Source organism: Peromyscus eremicus, chromosome 1, assembly GCF_949786415.1.
Source record: "Peromyscus eremicus chromosome 1, PerEre_H2_v1, whole genome shotgun sequence".
Taxonomy (NCBI): domain Eukaryota; kingdom Metazoa; phylum Chordata; class Mammalia; order Rodentia; family Cricetidae; genus Peromyscus; species Peromyscus eremicus.
In genome coordinates this window covers 172,029,537-172,052,517 of record NC_081416.1, presented here as the reverse complement: position 1 = coordinate 172,052,517, position 22,981 = coordinate 172,029,537, and the positions used below count along the sequence as shown (strand labels likewise).

General features: G+C 40.8%; 1 protein-coding gene across 1 annotated transcript; it reads left to right on the top strand.

Moving 5' to 3' along the window:
* The first annotated feature begins 14,316 nt into the window (after positions 1–14,316).
* LOC131897397 (pregnancy-specific glycoprotein 22-like) lies at positions 14,317–22,643 on the top strand. Its single transcript, XM_059248333.1, has 5 exons — positions 14,317–14,356; positions 16,506–16,865; positions 19,489–19,848; positions 20,964–21,323; positions 22,372–22,643. Exons 1-5 carry the CDS (start codon positions 14,317–14,319, stop codon positions 22,641–22,643), a joined length of 1,392 nt encoding a protein of 463 aa, XP_059104316.1.
* The last annotated feature ends 338 nt before the right edge of the window (positions 22,644–22,981 follow it).

The following is a 22,981-nucleotide window of genomic DNA, read 5'->3' as shown; positions in this document are numbered from 1 at the left end:
ATAAATGTGACCTCATAAAACTGAAAAGCTTGTCAACAGGACAAAACAGAAGCCTACCGAATGGGAAGAGATCTTCACCACCCACATATCTGACAGAGGGCTGATCTCCAAAATATATGAAGAACTGAAGAAACTATACATCATAACAATAAATAATTCAATTAAAAATGGGGTACAGATCTAAACAGAGAACTTAAATGGCCAAGAAACATTTAAAGAAATGTTCAACATCCTTAGCCACCAGTGAAACACAAATCAAAATTATTCTGACATTCCATCTTACACCTGTCAGAATGGCTAAGATCAGTACACAAGTGACAGCAAATGCTGGGGAGGATGTGGAGCCAGGGAAACACTCCTCCACTGCCAGTGAGAGTGCAAACTTGTACAGCCCCTTTGGAAATCAATATGGCAGTTTCTCAGAAAATTGGGAATCAATCTTCAAGACCCAGCTATACAACTTTTGGGATTAGCCGGGCGGTGGTGGTGCACGCCTTTAATCCCAGCACTCGGGAGGCAGAGCCAGGCGGACCTCTGTGAGTTCGAGGCCAGCCTGGGCTACCAAGTGAGTTCCAGGAAAAGGCGCAAAGCTACACAGAGAAACCCTGTCTCGAAAAACCAAAAAAAAAAAAAAAAAAAAAACAACTTTTGGGATTATACTGAAAAGATGCTAAATCATATCACAAGGACACTTGCTCTAGTATGTTTATAGCAGCATTATTCATAATAACCAGAAACAGGAAACAAACCTGCTGCCTGCTGCTCCTCAACCAAAGAATAGAAAAAGAAAATATGGCACATTTACACAATGGAGTATTACTCAGGTGTTAAAAAAAATGACATCAAGAAATTTAAGGCAAGTGGATGGAATTAGAAAAAATCATCCCGAGTTCAGTAACCCATACCCAAAAGACAAACATAGAATGTACTCACTCATAACTTGATAGTAGCTGTAAAGGATAACCATGCTACAGACTAGACTCAGAGAGGCTAGGTAACTAGGAGGGCCCAAAGGTGAATGCATGGATTTCCATGGGAAGGAGAAATAAGTGATGTCCTGGGTACACTGGGAGCAGTTGGGGTTGGAACATGAAGGATTTGGTTTGAGGATGGATGAAGGAGGAGATTACTGAAAGAGATGTCTTGATATGGGGGGCATTTTTGGGTCATATAGAAACCTGGTGCTAGGGAAACTATAATGCATCAATAAAGATGACCCCAGCTAAGACTCCTAACAATGATGGATAGGTAGGCTGAATTGGACATCTCTAGTGATCAGATTGGTGACTACCCCAACTTTCATGAGAGAGCCTTCATTCAGTAACTGATGAAAACAGATACAGAGATCCACAGCCAAGTACTGGACCGAGCTCAGGGAATCCTATTGAAAAGAGAGAACAAGGGTTGTAGGAGCCAGTAGAGTCAAGGTCATCATGAGCGAACCCACAGAACCAACTAACTTCTGCTCATAGGAGCTCACATAGCCTGGACTGACAACCAGGGAGCCTGGGTGGGACCAACCTAGGCCCTCTACATATGTAAGCAATTGTGTGGCTTGATCTACTTATAGGACTACTATCGGTGGGAGGAGGGCCTGCCCCTACTGCTTTGGCAGCTTTTGGGATACTATACCTCATACTGGGTGGCCTTGCCCTTAATGTAAGGGGAGGAGCTTAGCCCTACCTCAGCTTGATATGCCATACTTTGTTGACACCCATGGGAACCTGGTCTCTTTCTGAAGAGAAACAGAGGAGGTGTGGATGGGGAGGCCTGAATGAAAGTGTAAGGAGGGATTGGGAGGAGAGGAAGGAGGGAAACTACCATTGGGATGTAAAATAAATGAATAAATTTAATAAAAAATTTCTGTCCTACTCAAAAAGAGATTAATACTATGTGATAGCAAAACCTGAAGGAGAACTCAAATTTTGCCTTATTAATTCTGAAAGAATTTGTAAAGTTATGATATCATATATCATATCCAAAGGACATATCATGTATCATATCTAAAGGGCATATTGAAATCTAACAGTAATCTCAGACATTTCTGACATTTATACAATATCCTATGTTATTCTCAGGCAAATGTATGTGAAACTAAAGGTTAGACACTGGGATAGTTGAGTCAACTTTAAGCACTACATATTTGCATTGAATTCACACATAAATATAGATGTTAATCACTTTATTTAAATACTATGTCAAGTGTTTATCTGTCAAACATCCCAGTGCTGAATAGCATTGTTCATTTTCAGCTATTTAAATCCCCTGTGAGTATGCTTTGGGGCAGCATACTAGGGGCAAAAACTGTATTCAACTCTCTAAAAACATATGGATTCAAAAGCACCACTGTAATTCCCATAATAATATCTCCTGCAAACACAGAGAAAGGCCCAGTAAATTCACAACAATTCAGAGAAAAAATGCACTTAACACTACCAAGTAGAAGGTTGTCAAAACATTAATCTAACACATTGAGCCCTCCTCCCGTAAGAATACATTGTATGAAGTCTCCTTGCAATGTAATACCTTCGACCAAAGGGGGGGAAACAGCTTTTTATACAGCACACAATTCTAAGAGTTGAATTCCCCATCATTTCTTGATTTTTTTCAAGGGAACCTAATACAAGGACTTCTGTGCCAAGACTTTTCCTACATGATATTTCTCTTTCATACTTGAAGACATTGCTAGTAGCCTGCTTCTCTGGCAGAAAATACACCACAGCATCTATTCTCAAGTTCACTTAAATCACCCATAACTTCAGTGGCTAGACAATCAAGAGTTCTTCTACATCTATGTGTTTTAAAAGATTGCCATTTACTAAAATTTCTGTATGTGTGCACATGCACATAGGTGGGTGTACTTGTCCATATGTTTGTTAAGATGTAGAGGCTACATGATGCAACATGTCTTTCTCAATTGTTCTTCGCCTTATATTTTGACACAAGCTTTCTCAGAGAACCTGATGCAACCTGTTCCTGCTAGATTTGTTGGCCATCAGGGTCCTGGGTTCCAAAACATGACTACATTAACATAACATCCACTTATTAAAAAATAATCATTTATCTAAAAAGAAAATATATTCCAGAAAAGCCACCATTAGGTCTATACAGGAGCCCTCAAATTCCATGGAATAGAACTTATTTGGATGATATATATGAATTTTGCATTAAAATTTGGAAGTACCTGAAATAAATGCTGAAAGGTCATGAGGAAGCCATTAGTTTGTTTCTACAAAGCTAACTGTGTATTCTGTAATGCAGATATAAAATAGAAATTATGTAATTTGCAATATTCACGTTATTAATCCTGAGCACATAGACTAAAATGCTATTAACTATAAAAATAAATAAATAAATACATGTGTAATGATAATGATAAGAGTAATAATAACTGCAGAAGAGACATGAACTGGAAAGAGAGTGGAAGGCATGGGAAGAGGTAGAGGGCAAGATTAAGGAATGAAAATGGTGTAAATACAATAAGCATGTAGAAAATTCTAAAAAAAATTAATGCTTTAAAAAGAAGTGAAATGAGAGAGACCTAGGGAGAGTGAGAGAACATGAATTTTTTTTCATGAGACCAATCATGGAGGGAGGACAAGAAGCCTCTACTGAGAGCTCTCTGTTTCTGAGAAACATCATTGGACATTCATTTCCCAGTTTCTGGCACAAAAAAAAGGTCTGGTCTGCTCTAATCTTACAGAGACAGAGGCAAGTGTCACACCATGTGTTTACTTCAGTGTAGTGTATATAACAAGGATCATGGAGGAGCCAGTCATTGTAAACTGAGAGTAGTCAGGTCCCAGCACAGACAGCTCCCACACTCTGTCCTAGCTGCAGGAGATGTGGCCAGACTAAGGCTGTGGTAACCTGGGCTAAAGCTGCAAACCTGTGTCCTAACACAAAGTTGTGGAGACCATGCCTTGACAGTAGACAGGAACTCAGAGTATGGCTGGAGTCTTCTAAGATAGGAGCTTAAGAGGGGACTAAAGGTTTGTTCTTGGATCTTAAAGGAGAGGAGAGAGATGGACAAAGTTTCAGAAGCAGAAAGCCATTGCTGAACTGGAAAGAGTAAGGGGAGTAAGGACAAGATTGTTTTCTACTCAAAGTTTATTATCATTGACCACTGTTTTATGAAGACTGATGTTCCCTACTGTGTCAGGGTCACCTTCTAAATGAAATTCAGAGAAGGGTGGGCCACCAAACTGGCTCAGTGTGCAAAGACACTTGCTGCCAAGGCCGTCATGCTGATTTCCATCTACAGATCCTAGTTGGTGGAAAGAGAGAAACATCTCCCTCATGTCATCTAACCTGCATACATGTGCAATAGCATTTTCTCACACATACACTGATGAATGAATGAGTAAACACACATATTCTCTCTCTGTCATATGCATATCTAAAATGCATAAGTAACTAAATTAAAAGTCAAAAATGTCACATTAGTCTATTTTCTATTCTACCAACATGAGATTCCTTAAAAATCTATGCCCTTGTATCATCATTCATTCATCAGTTCATTCATCCACAGTGTCTGAGCCTTGTTTAAGTACTGTAACATCCCTAAACAGCGTGGGCATTCTGTCTTCCCAAAGCCCTAGTTGCAATGGATCAGAAGGCAGGTGGGTATCTAGAAGGTGAATTCAGGGTTTGACTGGAACTTCAAAGGGAAAAATGAAGAGAATGAGAAAGCAGGGCTGGAGATAAGACCTAGTGTTTCATAGCACATGCTGCTCTTCCAGAGGACCTGAGTTTAGCTACTAGGCCCTATGTGAGGAGGCTTCACAAGGTTAACTAAATCAAGCCCCAGGGGACTCCATACAGTCCTTGGGCATCCACTCCTCAACTGGGCATCTTCTTTTGAGTCTCAGCATGGAGAGCCCAGCTGATATAGTGCCCAGGACCTGAGCCAACTGTTCTGCTGGGCTTATGATACTTTACTGGAAAGACAGGGAGCCCAAGTGGAGGGACAGAGGACTTAGGTCCTCCTGATGACTGCATGTCCTCAGGGATTAAATCTAATGAATTCTCTCCTGCAGGCAAGTAGTAACAGATGGTGCTGATCTGAACAGCTGTCCTGTCCCAGTGTCAGGGCCTTCTTCATAACTGTGGCTACCTTATTTAGATGAAAACATCCATTCACCATGTGTGCTATCATTAGGAAACTGAGACACAGAAACCCCAGTGTGTACATCTGCCTCACATAGACCATGACTGATAGACAAGCTGTCTATGTACAAGCATGTTTCCAGTTTCTTTTCCATGAAGGTCTTCTCCAGTGCCTGTGGAGTAGGAGAAACTAGTTTTCAGAGATTTTACTCTTGGTAATCAGCAGCTTGAGTCTGTTCCAGGAAGTAAAAACAAATGGACAGATCAATTTGACTTTAGATCTAAGCTACTTGCCTCTGCAGAATTCTTGCAAAATTTCAGGACTTCCAAGCCCACCTACTAAACAGAAAATCACTTGTTTTCTGGCATGCCACTGTCCTTTACTCCAAAAAGGCAAAAGACATGGCTTTGATTTCACCCTTCCAATAGATAATGCATCTAACACAGAGTTCTCTCTGGTCAGGAAGTCACTTATTGAAAACAACATAATGTCTGTCTCTTATCATACCTCATTGTACTTTTCAGAGAAATAATGCTTTCAGAGATTGGCTTTTAATCCTGGGTATTATAACAATGGTCTCATATGGAGAAAGAGTCCTAAATTTCTAGTCTGTATCTGCCAAACACATTTGTCACTTCTAGTCACAGTTCCAACAAGTTGTTGCACACCACCTTCTACCAGTCAGATCTGCCTCTAAAATCATTCACCTGGAAGTGCTGGCAAGATGCCTCAGTTGTGAAGAACTCTGATTGCTCTTGTAGAGGACCCAAGTTCTGTTTTCAGCACACCCATGATATCATTACCAATCTGTAATTCAATTTTTAGGGTATCCAATGTCCTCTTCTGGCTTCTGTGTGCACCAAGCATACTTGTGATTCACAGATATCCATGAAGTAAAAATAACTATACACTTGAAAAGAAAGAAAGAAAGAAAGAAAGAAAGAAAGAAAGAAAGAAAAGAAAGAAAGAAAGAAAGAAAGAAAGAAAGAAAGAAAGAAAGAAAGAAAGAAAGAAATGGGAGGAGGTAAGGATGGAAGAAGGAAAAAGCAATTGCATTTCAGGAAATATCTTGCTATGGTCCTTAACTATGCAAGACAGAGCTTCACAGGCCAAGACAATGGCTCTGTTTTGAGCTCACTTTCAACCCACAATCTTTCCTCTCCTAGATCATTCTCTGACTCATTCTTTGAAATCAGGGATCTATCTTAGTCACCATCAAGTACCTGGGGAAATTGGCTCATGATGAAGTCTGCTCATTTAGGTGAATGACAGGCCCACTCCTGTTCTCATGTAAGTGATTTCATTATACATAATGAGTACAGTATGTGGGTGCTTCTCAAGGAAGCTACATAGAAAGTCTTATTCTGTCATATTTGTAAGACTTCCTTAAACATCATTGCCTTGGAGGGCACTAGCCCAGGTTCAACACTGGACATTAGTACAGCTAGAGGGACCACAGCACTCTTTGGTACAAAGCAGGTAGTGGGTCACTGAGGTTCAGAGGTGACAATGAGCATCTGACTCTAGATTCTAGGTCTATATTATCAAATTCTGCAGCTCATCTCACACATGACAAAGACTGTTTCTCCCATAAAGAACAAGAGACCCACCATTTCTGACACTCAGGACCTGCATCTGCCTGTGATTCATCTTCTGCCTGTTTCTCTAAGGACAAGAAGTTAGGGTGGATGTAGGAAAGATGAACATTGGTTGAAAGAAGCCTGTGCAAGGGTCAGAGGTCCCACAACAGGCCATCTTCTCTTTTGTATGCACAGCAATGCTACCCAAGGCCACCATCACAAGGGAATATTCTAAACTGAAAGAGGTTGAACACTGTAGTCTTTTTTTTTTTTTTTTTGGTTTTTTGAGACAGGGTTTCTCTGTGTAGCTTTGCGCCTTTCCTGGGACTCACTTGGTAGCCCAGGCTGGCCTCGAACTTACAGAGATCCGCATGCCTCTGCCTCCCGAGTGCTAGGATTAAAGGCATGCACCACCACCGCCCGGCCGAAGACTGTAGTCTTAAAGCCTGTACATGAGTGTCAGAATACAGCATACCTGTGAAGGGTAAATGGTCAAAGCCTCTCAGAAGGTGGTAGCCTGAAAATGTCAGAGGGCAACTGGACTCTCACTTATTCAGTGTCACAACTGACACAGGATCCTATGAGTGTATAATCTGGAAATTAGTGACTGCCACTCAAAGTGACACACTCAGCCTGAATGTTACTTGTGAGAAATTTCTGTTTCTTCATGGCTATAATTGCCTGCATATAGAGAGCTAGAGCTAGGATACTCAGCCACTCATAGGTATTGACACATATCCACCTTATAGATACCTAGACTGGCCAGGGAACCCTAGTCTAGCCAAACCACATGCGCCTAGGGCCAGTATTGAGCTAGAATGGGTTGGGAGTATTTCTCCTTCCTAGACAGTTTCAGGATGAAGACAGAGGACGTTTTAGAATCTGGCTCATTGCACACATGGCAATCCAGTAGGACTTTTTTGTGTGTTTTGTCAATGATGGATCATGGCTTCTGTAAGCTACATGAGTACTCTTCTACTAATCAGTACTCCAGCTGAAGTTGGGATCTGCTCAACTAAGGCAATGGAACAGACACTAGAGACTTCTATACACCAGGATTTTCTCATTTCCTTGCAGGCATCACATGTGACTTTATTTGGTATGCTCATTATTGTTCAGGTGATCTAATCATATCCATTTGTATCCATGGTCAAACCTCAACCTCTTCTGCAAAGCCACCTGCACAGTACTCTGAGCCTGTCAATAGATAGTCCCAGATATCCAGCCAAATTTTCTTTATCGCTAACATCATTAATAATACTTGAAAATCAAATATCTTCCTTGAGTAGAACTCAGCCATTGACATCACTAGGACCAGAAGGAAAGAAAAATATCAGGTGTTGGGAAGTAGGTCCCTGAAATGACAGCAGCAAGCTTTGGGTGAAGCCTTGGTTTTATGGAGAGATACATAAATTAATTCCCAGCCTGTATCATGAGCACAAACAAATCCCAATCCTCTTATGATATTCTACCTATGATTCTTCCTTCTCTCCTTGCATTTCTGATTTCTCTTGACTCACTTTTGACTGGTATTGAGATGTGAAGTGGGGGATTCTCCCAGGAGACATGAACTTCTGAGGTAGAAAAACTTTACTTAAGGTCAAGTGTATTTTTCTTTCTGTCACTAACTCATGCATTCTTGTCCCTGAATTTCTTATAACGATCTCTATGACCAGAAGGAACACCTAGAACATTGAACCATGCTGATGTTCCTTTATTGCAAATGGTTCCATTTCCTGTCATATCTCAGCTGTTAATTGGCTTCTACTCTGATTCCAGTGAAGCCAGAAGAGGCAGGTGATGAATATTCCTGGGAGGCCTGTCCTGAGTCAGGATAAAACATGTTTTGATGATGCTGTTTCCTTAACTTTTCACTATGTCTGTTGTGGACATCACAGTGTCCCTGAGCTCAGCTATGGGCAATGGGAAAAGTAACACTCAGGGTAGATGTTTTTGAACTGTACCCTGGCTCTGAGTAGACACCAGCACATGTGATGACCATGGCAAAGAGAGACACTCACTTGCTGAATGGGAAACTTCCTTTGGAATCTCCCTATGGAGGATGAGGACATAACAGTTTAAATGGTGTCCTAGTGGGCATTAACTGTTACCCCGGGACTGCCTAAAATCATAATAGGGGAAAAGAGAGTCCTGAGGCACAGGCCTTACTAGTCAGAAGATTAGGTGATTGACCCACCTGCCAGCTGAAATGCAACACTCCCTAGATTCTGTTCGTATAGACCCATCCCACAGAGCAAGCTGTTTCTGAGCATCAACCACACTGCTGTCAGGCCCTCTTTCTGTATGACTGACTTTTGTGCTCAGGCACAGGTCACATCAATCAGAAAAAGAGACGCAGATGACACCGGTGAGAAGAAGAGACCCCCTACGGCTGCACCAAGTGCCAAGTTAACTGCCAGAAGATGACCTACAAGCCTTGACAGTGGCTCACTAATAGATCAGATAAAAAAAACAGAAAAAGATTCTCTAATCAAAACATCTAAAAAGCTAACTGGTGTAGCTATCATAACATGTTACAAAATAGACTTAAAACTAAAATTAATCAAAAGAGATGGAGAAGGACATTTCATATTCATCAAATAATAAAGCCACCAAGATGATATCTCTATCTGAACATCTATGCCCCAAATATAAGAGTACCCACACTTATAAAAAGCAACATTACTTTGAACCCTGTGTATTAGTAGTTGGAGACTTCAACACCCGACTCTTACCAATAGACACATCATCCAGAGAGAAAATAAATAGAGAAACAAAGAAACTAGCAGACATTATGGCTAAAATGGACCTAACAGATATCTACAGAACACTTCCTCCCAACACAAAGAATATACCTTTGTCTCAGCACCTTATGGAACATTATCCAAAATTTGTCATATACTTGTTCACCAAGTCAAGTCTCAATAGATACCAGAAAATTGAAACAATCCCCTGTTTCTTATGAGATTCCCATGGATTAAAGCTGGATTTCAACAACCACAGAAACCACAGATAACCTATAAACTAATGGTAACTGAACAACTCTCTACGGAATTACCATTGAGTCAAGCAAGAATTAAAGAAAGAAATTAAGGATTTGCTAGAATTTAATAAAGATGAATGCACAACATATCCAAAGTTGTGGGGAGCAACAAAAGTGGTGCTAGGAAGAAATTTCATAAGATTAAGCACTTTCATCAAGAAATCAGAGAGATCTCAAACTAGTGACTTAGCAGCACAGGTGAAAATGCTAGAACAAAAAGAAGAAAACACAATCATGAGGAGTAGAGGACAGCAGAAATTATTCAAACTGAGGGCTAAATCAATAATAAAAAAGCATAGATAATAATACAACAAATCAATAAAACCAAGAGTTGGTTCTTTGAGAAATTCAACAAGAGAGACAAACCATTGCCCCAAATAACTAAAAGGCATAGAGAGAATATCCAAATTAACAAAATCAGAAATGAAAAAGGGGACATAACAACAGACTAACCAAATCCAAAGACTTACTAGGTCATACTTTAGAAAAACTGTTTTCCATGAAATTAGAAAATACAAAATAAATGATCTTTTTCAATAGATACCACTTGCCAAAGGTAAATCAAGATCAGATGAATAAACTAAATGGAGCTGTAACCTCCAAGGAAATAGAAACAATCATCAAAAGTCTCCCAACCAACGAAGCCAAGGAAGATGATTTTAGCACAGAATTCTACCTGTCTTTCAAAGAAGAGTTAATTCCAATACTCCTCAAATTGTTCCACAAAATAGAAACAGAAGTAATGTTTCCAAATTCTTTTTATGAGGCCACAGTCACCCTGATCCCAAATCACAAAAAACCTCAACAAAGAAAGAGTATTACTCACCAATTTTATTAAGGAACCTAGATGTAAAAATACTCAATAAAAACTCCCACACTCCATCCAAGGATACACCAAAAAGACCATCCACCATATTCTAGTGAGATTCATCCCAGAGAAGCTGGGATGGTTCAACATATAAAAATCTGTCAATGCAAACTGAAAGAAAAAAATCCACATGATTATGTCATTTGATGCTGTCAAAGCCTTTGAAAAAAAATTCAAAAATCTTACATGATAAGTGTCTTGGAGATATCAGGGACACAGGGCCATATCTAAAAATGATAAAGGCAATATGCAGCAAACCAGTATGTGGTGATATTTCATTTGTGCTCTAATAAATAAAGCTTTCTTGGACATCAGAGGAAGAAGCTAAGCACTATATTAAACATAGAAGTCAGGCAATGGTAGCACATGCCTTTAATCCTAGCATTCAAGAGGCAGAGATTCATCTGAATCTCTGTGAGTTCAAGGCCACACTGGGAAAAGAGACAGGGGTGGTGGCACACTCCTTTATTTCTCAATACTAGTTAACCATAGAGATCTGGAAGTCTGTACAGACAGACAGGAAGTGATAGAGCTGGACAGAAAGAGGAATAGATGTAGGGTGGAGAGAGGGAGTGAGAAGGAGGACACAGAAAGGATATAGGTTTGAGTATATAGGAAGTAGCTCTCTTTGGCTGAGGATTTCTAGCAGTAAGAATGTGGCTGGCTTCTTTCTGCTTCCCTAATCACTCAGTTTTTACCCCAATATCTGGCTGCTGGTTTTCTTATTAATAAGTCTGTTTAACAATTTGTCTTACAACAATAACCAACATAAAATTAAATGTAAAAAAACTCAAAGCAATTCCACTAATATCAGGGACAAGTCAAGGCTCTCCATCCTTGCCATATATACTGAAGAGAGCCCTTGAAGTTTTAGGCAGAGCAATAAGTCAACTAAAGGAGATCAAGTGGATATTAACTGGAAAGGAAGAACTTCAAGTAAAACTATTTGTGGATGACATAATTGTATATATAATTAAGACCCAAAATTCTACAGGGAAACTCTAGAGCTGATAAACACCTTAAGTGAAGTAGCTGGTTACAAAATTAACTAAAAAAATTCAGTAGCCCTCTTATACACAAATAATATAATGGGTGAAAAAAATCAGGGCTACACCACCCTCCGGAGTATGCACAAATAATAGTGTAGCTTGAGTTTTCCTGCCTGGCCCACAGTCAGGACAAATCTCTCTCACCTGCCAGTCCCACAGCCTCTCAGACCCGACCAAGTAAACACAGAGACTTATATTGCTTTCATACTGTATGGCCGTGGCAGGCTTCTTGCTAACTGTTCTTATAGCTTAAATTAATCTATTTCCATTAATCTATACCTTGCCACATGGCTCATGGCTTACCGGCATCTTCACATGCTGTTTCTCATCATGGTGGCTGGCAGTGTCTCTCTGACTCAGCCTTCCACTTCCCAGCTTTATTCTCCTCCTTGCCCCGCCTATACTTCCTGCCTGGCCAACGGCCAATCAGTGTTTTATTGATTAATCAGCAACACATTTACCATACATCCCACAGCATAATAGAAAATATATTAGTTTAACTCTGACAATTTGTGGTGGATTGAAACAAAATGGCCCTGAAAGGGAGTGGCATTATTAGGAGGTGTGGCCTTTTTGAAGTAGTTATGGTTTTTCTGAAGGAAGTGTGTTATTCTAGGGATGGGCTGTAAGGTCTCTTTTGCTCTAGATTTGCTTTATGACAGACAGAAACTTTACTGTTACCTGCAAGATATAGGATTCTCAGTGAGGTCTCAATTCCCATATCTGTCTGCACACCACCATGCTCTCCACCATGATGATAACAGACTAAACCTCAAAATACAAATGAGCCACCTCAATTTAATATATTCTATTATAAGACTAGTCATGGTTATGATTTCTCTTAACAATATAGAAACCCTAATTAAGACACCAAGCAAGTGAAAGACCTTTATAACAAGAACTTCAAGACTTTGAAGAAAGAAATTGGAGAATATATCAGAAGATGGAAAGATCTCTCATGCTCATGGATCAGTAGGATTAACATAGTAAAAATGTCCATCTTACCAAAAGCAATCTACAGATTCAATGCAATTCCCATCAAAATTCTAATACAATACTTTACAGACTTCCAAAGAACAATATTCAATTTCTGATGTAAAAACAAACAAACAAACAAAAACATATTAAAAAATCAAAGGAACTTCTGGAGCTATCACCATCCCTGATTTCAAGTTTACTATAGAGGCATAGAAAAAAACCACATTGTATTGGCATAAAAACAGACAGATGGACCATGGGAAATAGGGTAAGTGGGAAGAGGGACTAGGAGGAGAGGAGAGAGGGGAAACTGTGGTTAAGATTCAAACATAAATAACAACAACAAAGAAAATGGAGTCTCAATCAACCATGTCAGGTCAGGCTGCACATTTCTGTGAGTGATTGTCTTAACCGATAAAGGAGTGCCCAGAACACTATGGGCAGCATCATTCCTAGGCAGATGGTCCCTGGTTGTGTAAGAAACTAGGTAAGCACGCACCAGAGTGTGAGCCTGTGAATGAGTCAGAAAACCTCAAGTTTTCTGCCTTCACTTGCTTTAGTGCTAAATATAACACAGCCTCAGTAGGGAAATGTACTCTGCTCTCTCCCCTAAACTGCTGTTTTTCAGGGTGTTTTTTGTTGTTGTTGTTGTTGGTTTTTTGTTTTTTTGGTTTTTTGGTTTTTTTCAAGACAGGGTTTCTCTGTGTAGCTTTGCACCTTTCCTGGAACTCACTCTGTAGCCCAGACTGGCCTTGAACTCATGGAGATCCGCCTGGCTCTGCCTCCTGAGTGCTGGGATTAAAGGCGTGTGCCACCATCGCCCGACTCTTCAGGGTGTTTTTGTCATCTGAAAAGAGAAAGAAATAGAACAGTATATAGGGAAGACACACCTATTTGAATCAATGTGATTTGTACTCAAGGGCAAACACCCTTAGCACCCACTGGAGCACCCACTGCTCAAAGAGAAGGTAGAATTTAGACAGCAGTGATTGGCCTAAAAGTTCTTGTGCAGTCCCATGCATTAGATTCCTCTCTTTTTTTCCCCACCAGATAGGATTTCTCTGTATAACCCCAGCTATTCTGTAACTTGCTCCATAGACAAGGTTAGCCTGGATCTAAGAGATCCAGCTGCCTGTGCCTCCTGAGTGCTAGGATTAAAGGCATTTACCAATATGTCATGTCCAGTTGTGTCTTGTCCTTTTAATCTCGAGAGAAATGTCCTAAGATTTTCCTCTGAAATTTCCTGAGCACAAGGCTCCTCCTAAAAATGCCCTTCCTCTGTATTTACACTACTTCCAACTTTAGTCCAGGGCATTCCAGGACAAATCTTGAACCCTATCTAGACCCTTCCCATGGTAGAAGTAATTAGGAGTCCTGAAGAGCACAGTGATCAGGATGACAGGCCCAGCATCCCACCCATGCTGAACATATCAGGGAAGTGCACATTTGGATTTTTTACCATGCTTTCTGTAACCCTAAGCATGAGATTGCAGTTCTCCCAGCATTCTCAAGGGAATCACTGGAATAGCAGGTTACATATTCAATGTTCCAGAAATTATTTCTCTGAGCCATGACCTAGCAGGCTACTTTCCATCTCTGTCCCTACTAACCTTGAGCTCCCTCCCTAGACCCTTCTCTGACCTAATGACTCCTTTCTTTTTCTGAGAACATCTTTCTGCATGGGGACCATGAAGGTCTTCTTCCTCCTGGCATCTCTTATAGGGGAAGGTAAGATTACCATGAGGGAATCATCAAGGAAAGGGAAAAGGTGACCCAGGAAGATCAGGGAGGACTTGTGCATACCCAACACATAATGCTAGACTGTTGCCTTGAAACCCTCCATAGGAAGATGAAACCCACAGTCCTTTTGAAGACATACAGATCAACTCTTCTCCAACACTGAGCACATGAAACTCCTCACACAGCTGTTCCTGGGCCTCTCTCCTGGAAAATTAATTTGACTGGTGACATTAGTGATAAAGGATTGATCTTCATCCCTATTCATCACTCAGCTGATTTCTTCCCAGCCCTCAGAGACATTTCTGTCACCTTCCTGTAGGTTAAGTAAATACTACCTTCTCAGAGCATTGAGAACACAAGGTAGGCTAGATGTTCAGCTGGGTCTCTGTGTCACAAGGACGCATAGATAGGATAGAGGCTCCTTCTTTGGTGCTGACAGACCCAAGGCCAGGATGAGGCAGATGTCATCCCCAGAATAAGTTGTTGTTCTCTGAGGGCATGGGGATGCTTATCAGCCTTGTTGCTCAATGTGTTGCTTGGAGGAGATACATAAAGGCAAGTTGAGAGGGATTCAGGACAGCACTGAGAGTGGAAGTGACTGAGCAGTGCCCTGGACTCAAGTCACATCACTCATAACCCATTGGATTCTGGGAAGTGCTGCTGTGTGAGAAGAATTTCAGCTCAGAAAGAAGAACCACAGAGTCTGAGTTCTGTGTTGGAGCTGAGGCTCCTTTCCCCAGAGGGAGAACAGCAAGCGAGAAGATTGATGGAGGAGTCCTCTGTACTACTCTGGAAGGGGTGTACTTCCTGGAAGAGGCTTCTGCTCACAGGTAAGAACACCTAATCTCTGACTGTGTCAGGCAGGGGAACTCAGAGGTAGGCTGGAGACTCCTAATGGGGCCAGGATCTTGAGAAGAGACTCAAAGTTTCGGTCTTCAGTTGTGGAGACAAGGGACAGTGAGGGACAGAGGCTCAGTAGTCTGAAGCTCTCAGAGGACAGTAGGTGATTGACAGTAAGAGAAAAGGGTCAAGCACTCCATATTCACAGTGAGTTACATTGGCTGCAATGTTCTGAAGACAGCTGTTCCCATGACAGCATGACCCTCCAAATAGAAATCAAATTGGAGAGGGCTACCAAGGTGTCTGAGTGTGTGAATATATGACAGCCTGAAGTCAGTCCTCAGCTCCCATACAGTAGATAGAGAAGAGACTCTTGAAGGCTCTATTCTGCCCTCCACATAGGTCCTGTGGCATACACCAACACATGCAGACCCTGACACGTGTGGTCCCACACAGACTTGTGGAATACATCTTCATATGTGCACAAGAAGACAGCAACCTTCACAAATTCACACATATATTTACATAAGTAAATCTAAAATCATGTATTTCACATGTGAATATAATTGTTGTAAGCTCCAAATCTAAAAACTATAAAGATAAATCCATGAAGACGCATTCCTCTTTCCTTCTTTCCATTATTCCTTTCTTCATTTTTTCCTTTATCTACTTGTCTGAGACTTTTTCAGAAACTGAAACTTCCAAAATGATCAGACTAATCTTGTCTTTTACAAACCCCTGGTTCTGAATGGGAGGTGGTGGCTTAAGCCATTTATCCAAGCAAGTGAGAGGCATAGACAGGTTATCTATGTGAGTTCAAGGCCAGCCTGGTCTACAGATCATGTTCCAGGACAGCCCAGGCTATATAGAGAAACACTGTCTTAAAAAAAAGTAAACCCCAAACCAAAAAACAAACAAACAATCAAAAGTCTCTGGACTTAGTAGACCTGATGTCAATATACCTGAAATCTGAAGCCAGAGATTGATTCAAATCTTAAAGAGAATAGAGAAAAAATAAGAAAGTGAGAACTCTTCAGAGGAGGAGTTCAGAGAGGCATTGCTCCTCACATCAAATACGCTACATGAGAAATGATATGGGATACTGAGGGGGAAAACAGGCAGACACCTGAGCAGAAAATTTGTAAAAGAGTTAATAACACATTCAGACACTCTCAGTCAATGGAAGTCTTGTTAGTCATGTCTGCAAAGGAGGGTGGGCACACCCCTACTCACACACCTAAGCTGAGTGATGATCACACCTGTTTAATATAGACGATTTTTCTCAATTCCCTTCTAGCCTCCCTGTTAACCTTCTGGCACCTGTCCACCACTGCCCATGTGACCATTGAATTATTGCCACCCCAAGTGGCTGAAGGAGAAAATGTCCTTTTCCTTGTCCATGGTCTGCCAAAGAATCTTATAGCCTTTGCCTGGTTCAAAGGGCAAACAAATATGACACATGGAATTGCATGGTATACACTGGACAACAATTTACATGGGCCAGGGCCTGTAAACAGTGGTAGAGAGACAGTGTATCACAATGGATCCCTGCTGCTTCAAAATATCACCCACAAGGACACAGGAACCTATACCCTACGAATCTATAATAGACGTGGAAAAATCATATCAACAACATCCATTTACCTCCATGTGCCTGGTAAGTGATTCATTGTGAACTCTGTGAGCTTGGTGAGATTCATTTCACTGGAGATATACAGAAGAGTGTAGCTGAAAGTTTTTCTGTGTCCCACCCAGTCCGTAGCTGCTCAGACCCAAGTAAACACATAGAGGCTTATTAAGACTGTTCAGCCATTAGCTCAGGCTTTCATTTGTTTGGCTCTTATACTGAACCCATTTCTGTTAATCTGTATGTTGCCACATTTTCCATGGCTTTACCTATGTGGCATTACATGCTACTCCCTGGATGGTGGCCGGGTATCTCCTCCCTCAGCCTTCCTCTTCCCAGAGTTCTCCTTGTCCATTTATCCACCTACACTTCCTGCCTTGATACTGGCCAATCAGTGTTTTATTAAACCAGTGAACAAAAGCATTATTCCACAGCATTTCCCCTTTTCTGTTTAATTAAAAGAGGAAAATTTTAACTTTAACATAGTAAAATTATTTATAAGAAGACAGTTATCAAGCAAGAATTTTTATACTTACAATATCTAGTCTATTTATATTTGGCAAATTCAAAGAAAATATTCTATTTATCCTATATTTGTGAGTCTAAAATTTCATATCTAACTTATCTTTTACCATAACTAAGAAAAATTACAACTATAACTATCTAGTTTTAAACTACATCAAAGACCTCAGAAGGATATAATATTACCTAAGTTAACAGGAAAAGCATTGTAAGCAACTTCCAAAAATCTAGAATGACAGAGACAGCTGGCTCTCTGGACAGTCACTCAAAGTTCTTCTACAATGTTAGGGCATCCATCTTCAGTCTACAAGCCTTGAGTTTTTTAATCGCTTCTCCATGTGTCCTGTAGAATATCTGGCAGTCTCCTCTGCAGAGCAGGAACCTGAAGGATCATTTTGCCTTGAAAAGTTCAGTGGTCATCTTCCTATGGGTCCTCCATGTCCAGTTGATACAACATTTTGTCAAGAAGTCCAAGCAAGAACAGTTTATGGCTCAAATGGCTATTTTTGCCAAGAAGAAGATAAACTCCATATAGAATGTCTCTGATGCCTATCTTTCTCTTTCAAGTAAATTGGTGTTGCCAGAAACAGACGTGTCTCATTGTTCAGAAAGTCTGTTTTTAAAACATTTTAAATGCTATATTCTGTAGATCTTTGAAGTGTTTGAAGATTACCTACCTAATTGACATATATCTATGTATATCTAGAAAACTTAACATGACTATAAGTTTGACTATCATAGAAGACTAATTATTAATCTGTATTTCTTTATTATCTATTATAATTTAAATGAGTTACATAAACATAATACCTTAAATGAGAGTAGAACTATACATACAGTATAACAAAATTAACTTTAAATTTGTATCAATAAACTAAAAATCTATAGCAATGTATAATATTTATCCTATATTTTTATATCATAGCCCTCCTTTTTTTTAAAAAAAGAGATTGACTATGGCCAATAATAATTTGTAACCAACAATCTAAACAAAGATAAACATCCATAATCAATTTTTTTGGAATGTGGGCATAGTTTTCAAGGCTACTTCCTGCTGATAGAGGGTGCTGGTAATCTTATGGGGACACAAAGAAAATTTTAGGATTATGCTCAAGTCCTGACTGTAGTAGTCTGTGACGCTGTATTCTCTGAGCCAGTTGCCTTGAAGTTGATTTTGGATGTTGGATGATCTAGGCCATGGTGTCGTTGGAGACCTTTCAGGGAGTCTTGGCTGGTCAAACCTGATGTATCTTAATCTGGAACAAATCCATAGCCTCTTGCTTCCTGTGAAATCGAAAGCAGAGCCTCCTTTCCAAAGCAACGTATCCTTATATCCAAATTTTGAAGTTAAGATACCTTTAAAATATATATATTGGCTTAATTTAGCAGTCTTTATAATAAAATTTCTTTCTGAAGTTAAAAATATCAAAGGCAACACAATCCAGATTCTCAGTGTAATATCCATCTTTATAATGTGGCTTATTTTTTTATATTACTTTTACTCTCTCTTTAAGACTTTATTTTGGTAGAACTATATTTACCACCAGTTCTGGGAACCAGGCTCACCACCAATTATGGGAAACAATGGGTCTTTGCTTCCATCCAGCAGCATGTAGCCCAGAAATCCTTTTTTTGTCTGTACTAGCAAATGCTAAATCCACTACCCAGCTCATTGTGTGGCTTGGAGACACCACGGTGTACCTTGTTCTTATGAAATCCCTGATTGAGTGGAATTTAAGTAAAGAAAGCTAGAAGATGAATTCAGGTATTGGCTGCAACCCCAAGAGAAACAGAATAACAATGAAACCAGAGAGTGAAGACACAGGGTCCTTAGGGGAAGAGGTAAGGCAGGAATCAACCCCAAACACCAATCCACTGCAAATGTGAGCAGGGATCTGATGGCAGTAAGTCCGGGCAATGTTGACAACTAAAGAGAGTCATACAGTGGTAATAACAAGTGTGGGGATACTGAGAACATAAAGGTCATATGCAGACCCTCACAAAGTAAGACAGAGAGACACTTAACCCACAATCCTAGGCTGAACTATGGACACAGCTACTCAGGACACAGGGTCTCATCTTAGTCAAATACCCAAGCCCCATTTAGATGGGTCTCTCTCTTCTCTTCTAGCTTTCTTTTGGAAGTGTGGGCGCCTTGCTACCTCTGCCCAGTCCAGCATTGAATCAGTACCACCCATCGTTGCTGAAGGGAAAAGTGTTCTTCTCCTTGTCCACAATCCCCCAGAGAATATTGTGGGCTTTGTCTGGTTCAAAGGAATGTCTATGCTCAAGAACTTTATGGTTGCCCGATATATACTGGGCAGGAAATCAACTGTGTGGGGGCCTGCATATGGTGGCAGAGAGACCGTGTACAATGATGGATCCCTGTTGCTACATGATGTTACTCCAAAAGACCGTGGATTATACACTCTACTAATTCTGAGACCAGATATGAGAAGTGAAGAAACACAAGTACAACTCCAGGTGGACAGTAAGTGATTCTCTGTGACTGTTCAGTGCTGGGTGGGGCTTAGACACACAGGACTGTCATGGCTGGTCTAGCCTCCCTTCCCTCTGCACTGTGTCCCCACGGGGAGGTTTGAGCACTTAGTGCAGGACACACTGGTAGAGACAAATGGCCGTAGACCATCTTCTATCTTCTCACTCCACCTGCATCAAGGAAGACCTGATTGGAAAGTAACTCAATCTAAGATGTCAGAATCAGCTCAGACTCCAGGGGCTCTAGAACAGGGAGGCCTGAATCCTGTCTTCTTTCCAGGGCTGGACTAAAGTGATGCAGGGGAGCATTTTACTAATGCTCTACTCTTACATCCTCTTAAAGCTACTAGACAACAATGGTTTTAGAGCATACATGTCAAACTGAGGTATCTATTTGCCCCAATTTGAGAGTGTCATAAACAAAATCCAGGAATTGGTTCAAAGGTCATTGAAAAGTGCTTCCTATTGGCTTGGTCTTCATGCTTGCTCAGCTAGCTTTCTTACATCACCCAGGACTCTTAACCCAGGCCTGGAACTTCCTGCAATGGTCTGAATCCTTTTGCATCAATTACCAATTTTAAAACTGCAGTATAGTTTTGCCCAGAAGCCAATCTGGTGGTGGCATTTTCAAGTGAGGCCTTGTCTTGCAAAATGACTGTAGCTTGTGTCAAGTTTACATAAAAACAGCCATCCTAGTACCCAAGTCTTTTAAATATCTGAGCTTGTCTTAAAGAACAGGCTGCTACCAGGCCCCTCAAGCTCCAGAACTAAAGGGTCCTTGACAGAGCAGCAGGTGAAAGTTCCAGGCCTGTTGAGTTCAGGGGAGGAATCATCTCAAACCCTAGTGTACAGGAGTGTGTGCAGTGTCTGACTGAGAATAGTGAGGGAGCAGACATGTAGACACCCAAAGGGACAGTTCCATGAAGTGGACAGAACACTCTAAGGCACACTGTTGGAAAGGAAGAGGTCATTTTAAGTCGGATAGACACATACACAGCTGCAAATCTAGGTTGATTAATAAATCCACGTGTTCAGGATGGGCGTCACCATCTTTTCATTAAGCACAATGATCTCCATGTGATGGCTTTTTTTCTTTTTTCCTTCCAGCTTCCCTTTCTCTGTTCTGTAACCCTCTCACTTCCTCCCAACTAATGATCCAATTGGAGCCTCGGTATGCTGCTGAAGGGGAAGATGTAATTTTCCAAGTTCATAATCCTCCAGAAGATATGCAAGCCTTTTCTTGGCACAAATCAAAGTATAGGACTGAGGTTCTTAAAATTGTAGAATACAGTAGAGCCATAAATTCCCTTTCCTGGGGGCCTGCATACAGAGGAAGAGGGATGGTGTACCATAATGGATCCCTGATGCTCCAGGATGTCACTGAGAAAGATGCAGGAATATACACACTATCAGTTATAAACAAAGATGCCAAAATTGAAAAGGCCTATGTGGAACTTGATGTAAAGAGTAAGTGACTGTCTATGGTCTTCAACTGCTGGGTGTGGTATATCCTACTTCATACACTAAAATGTCAGGGTTGGGCTGGTGCCTGTTCTCTTCCTGACTGCACTGTATCCCCCCAATGGGGTTTGGGCCACTACTGCAGGACACACATGGAGAAGACAAACTGTAATAGATCAGAATCACTCACATGTATTTACCTGCAGAAAGGAAGAAATAGGCTGGATTAACCCAGCACCAGGTTGTCAGCTGCAGCCCAGACACTTGGAGCTCTCACCATGCACATATCTGTACAAGGACTCAGTGGGAGTCAGGCTGTCCCTGGCTTATTAAACCGTTGAGTTCTCACAGAGAGCACCAGAAATCCATGGCTGCAAAACATTGCCCTTGCTTGGACTCAAGGTGACATTGGGGAGCTTTTTGTTACTGTTTGTTTAGATTTCCTGTGAGAACTAACAGGTAACAAGATTTTAATGACAAAGTTATGGTACTGACTGTCCCATAGAGTGTAGAATCAGCTGTGTATCACCATCACAGCTGCAGTTAGGTAGGTCACCTGTGCCTCTCCTTCACCTAAGGCTCAGTGTACAGGTGTTCGGCCCATTAGCCTATTGTTCTGATGGGCTTGAGACTTTACAGGAAAGTCAAGCCACCAATTAAAGAAACAAAGGAGGCAGATACTCCAGATTCCTCCTATATCTCATGGGGTCCAGCCTATAGAATTTTTTTTCTATTCAGGAAAATAGTAACAGATGCTCCTGATTTGAGCAGCTCCCCATCCCAAGGTCAGTCCATTGCTCATAACTAAGCTTAAGTGATGGATATGGCAATGATCATTCATTGTGTGCATATTACAGGCAGACTGGGACTCACAAAACAGTGCCTGAATTAGGGTAACACAATTCCTAGGAGGGAGATCCAAAGTAAAAGAATTTTTTTTTAAACACAGCTCCGAATTCTCCCTCTGGGAAGCTTTATAAATTGTGAAGTAAAGGTGGCCTGGTTTAACTCTCCGGACTCCTGTCATTTGATACTCTTATCTGTTTCTTCACAGAGTATGTGTCACAGCCCTTTGTGCAAATCTCTGATACTACAGTTGCAGGACGTAGATCTGTGATCTTCACTTGCATTTCACCTGATACCGATGTCTCTATCCGTTGGATCTTCAATAACAAGAATCTGAAGCTCACAGAGAGGATGACTCTGTCCCCGACAAAGTGTGGACTCAGAATATATCCTGCTGGGTTTGAGGATGCTGGAGAGTATCAGTGTGAGGTCTCCAACCGACTCAGTTTGAAGACCAGTCTCCCAGTCTCCTGGCCATGATGAGTGAGTGACATTCTACAGTAGAATTCTGGTATTTTTTATAACAATGGGGTACAAAATGGAGAAAAGTAATATGGTGAAAATGATTATTTACTAATCAGGTACATCCAGCATGGTGACTCATGCCTATAATCCTAGGATACATGTGTGTACAAGGGAAGGCCAGAATTTAAAGTAAGGTGGTCTTAAAAGGAGAATAAATAAAAGGAACATCAATATGGTAAACAAAAATTAAAAGGCCTTAAGAGCTTAGGTTGTGGTTCTAATATATAATGATCCCTCAGAATTCATGGGAAGTAATTTCAGGAGTCCTCAAATTTTGGATGCTCTGGGTCTGC

Coding starts and splice junctions, on each gene's coding strand:
- LOC131897397 (XM_059248333.1), top strand. CDS start 14,317: ATGAAGGTCTTCTTCCTCCTGGCATCTCTTATAGGGGAAG. Junction 14,357..16,505: donor GGCATCTCTTATAGGGGAAG/GTAAGATTACCA, acceptor ATTCCCTTCTAG/CCTCCCTGTTAACCTTCTGG. Junction 21,324..22,371: donor TGTGGAACTTGATGTAAAGA/GTAAGTGACTGT, acceptor GTTTCTTCACAG/AGTATGTGTCACAGCCCTTT.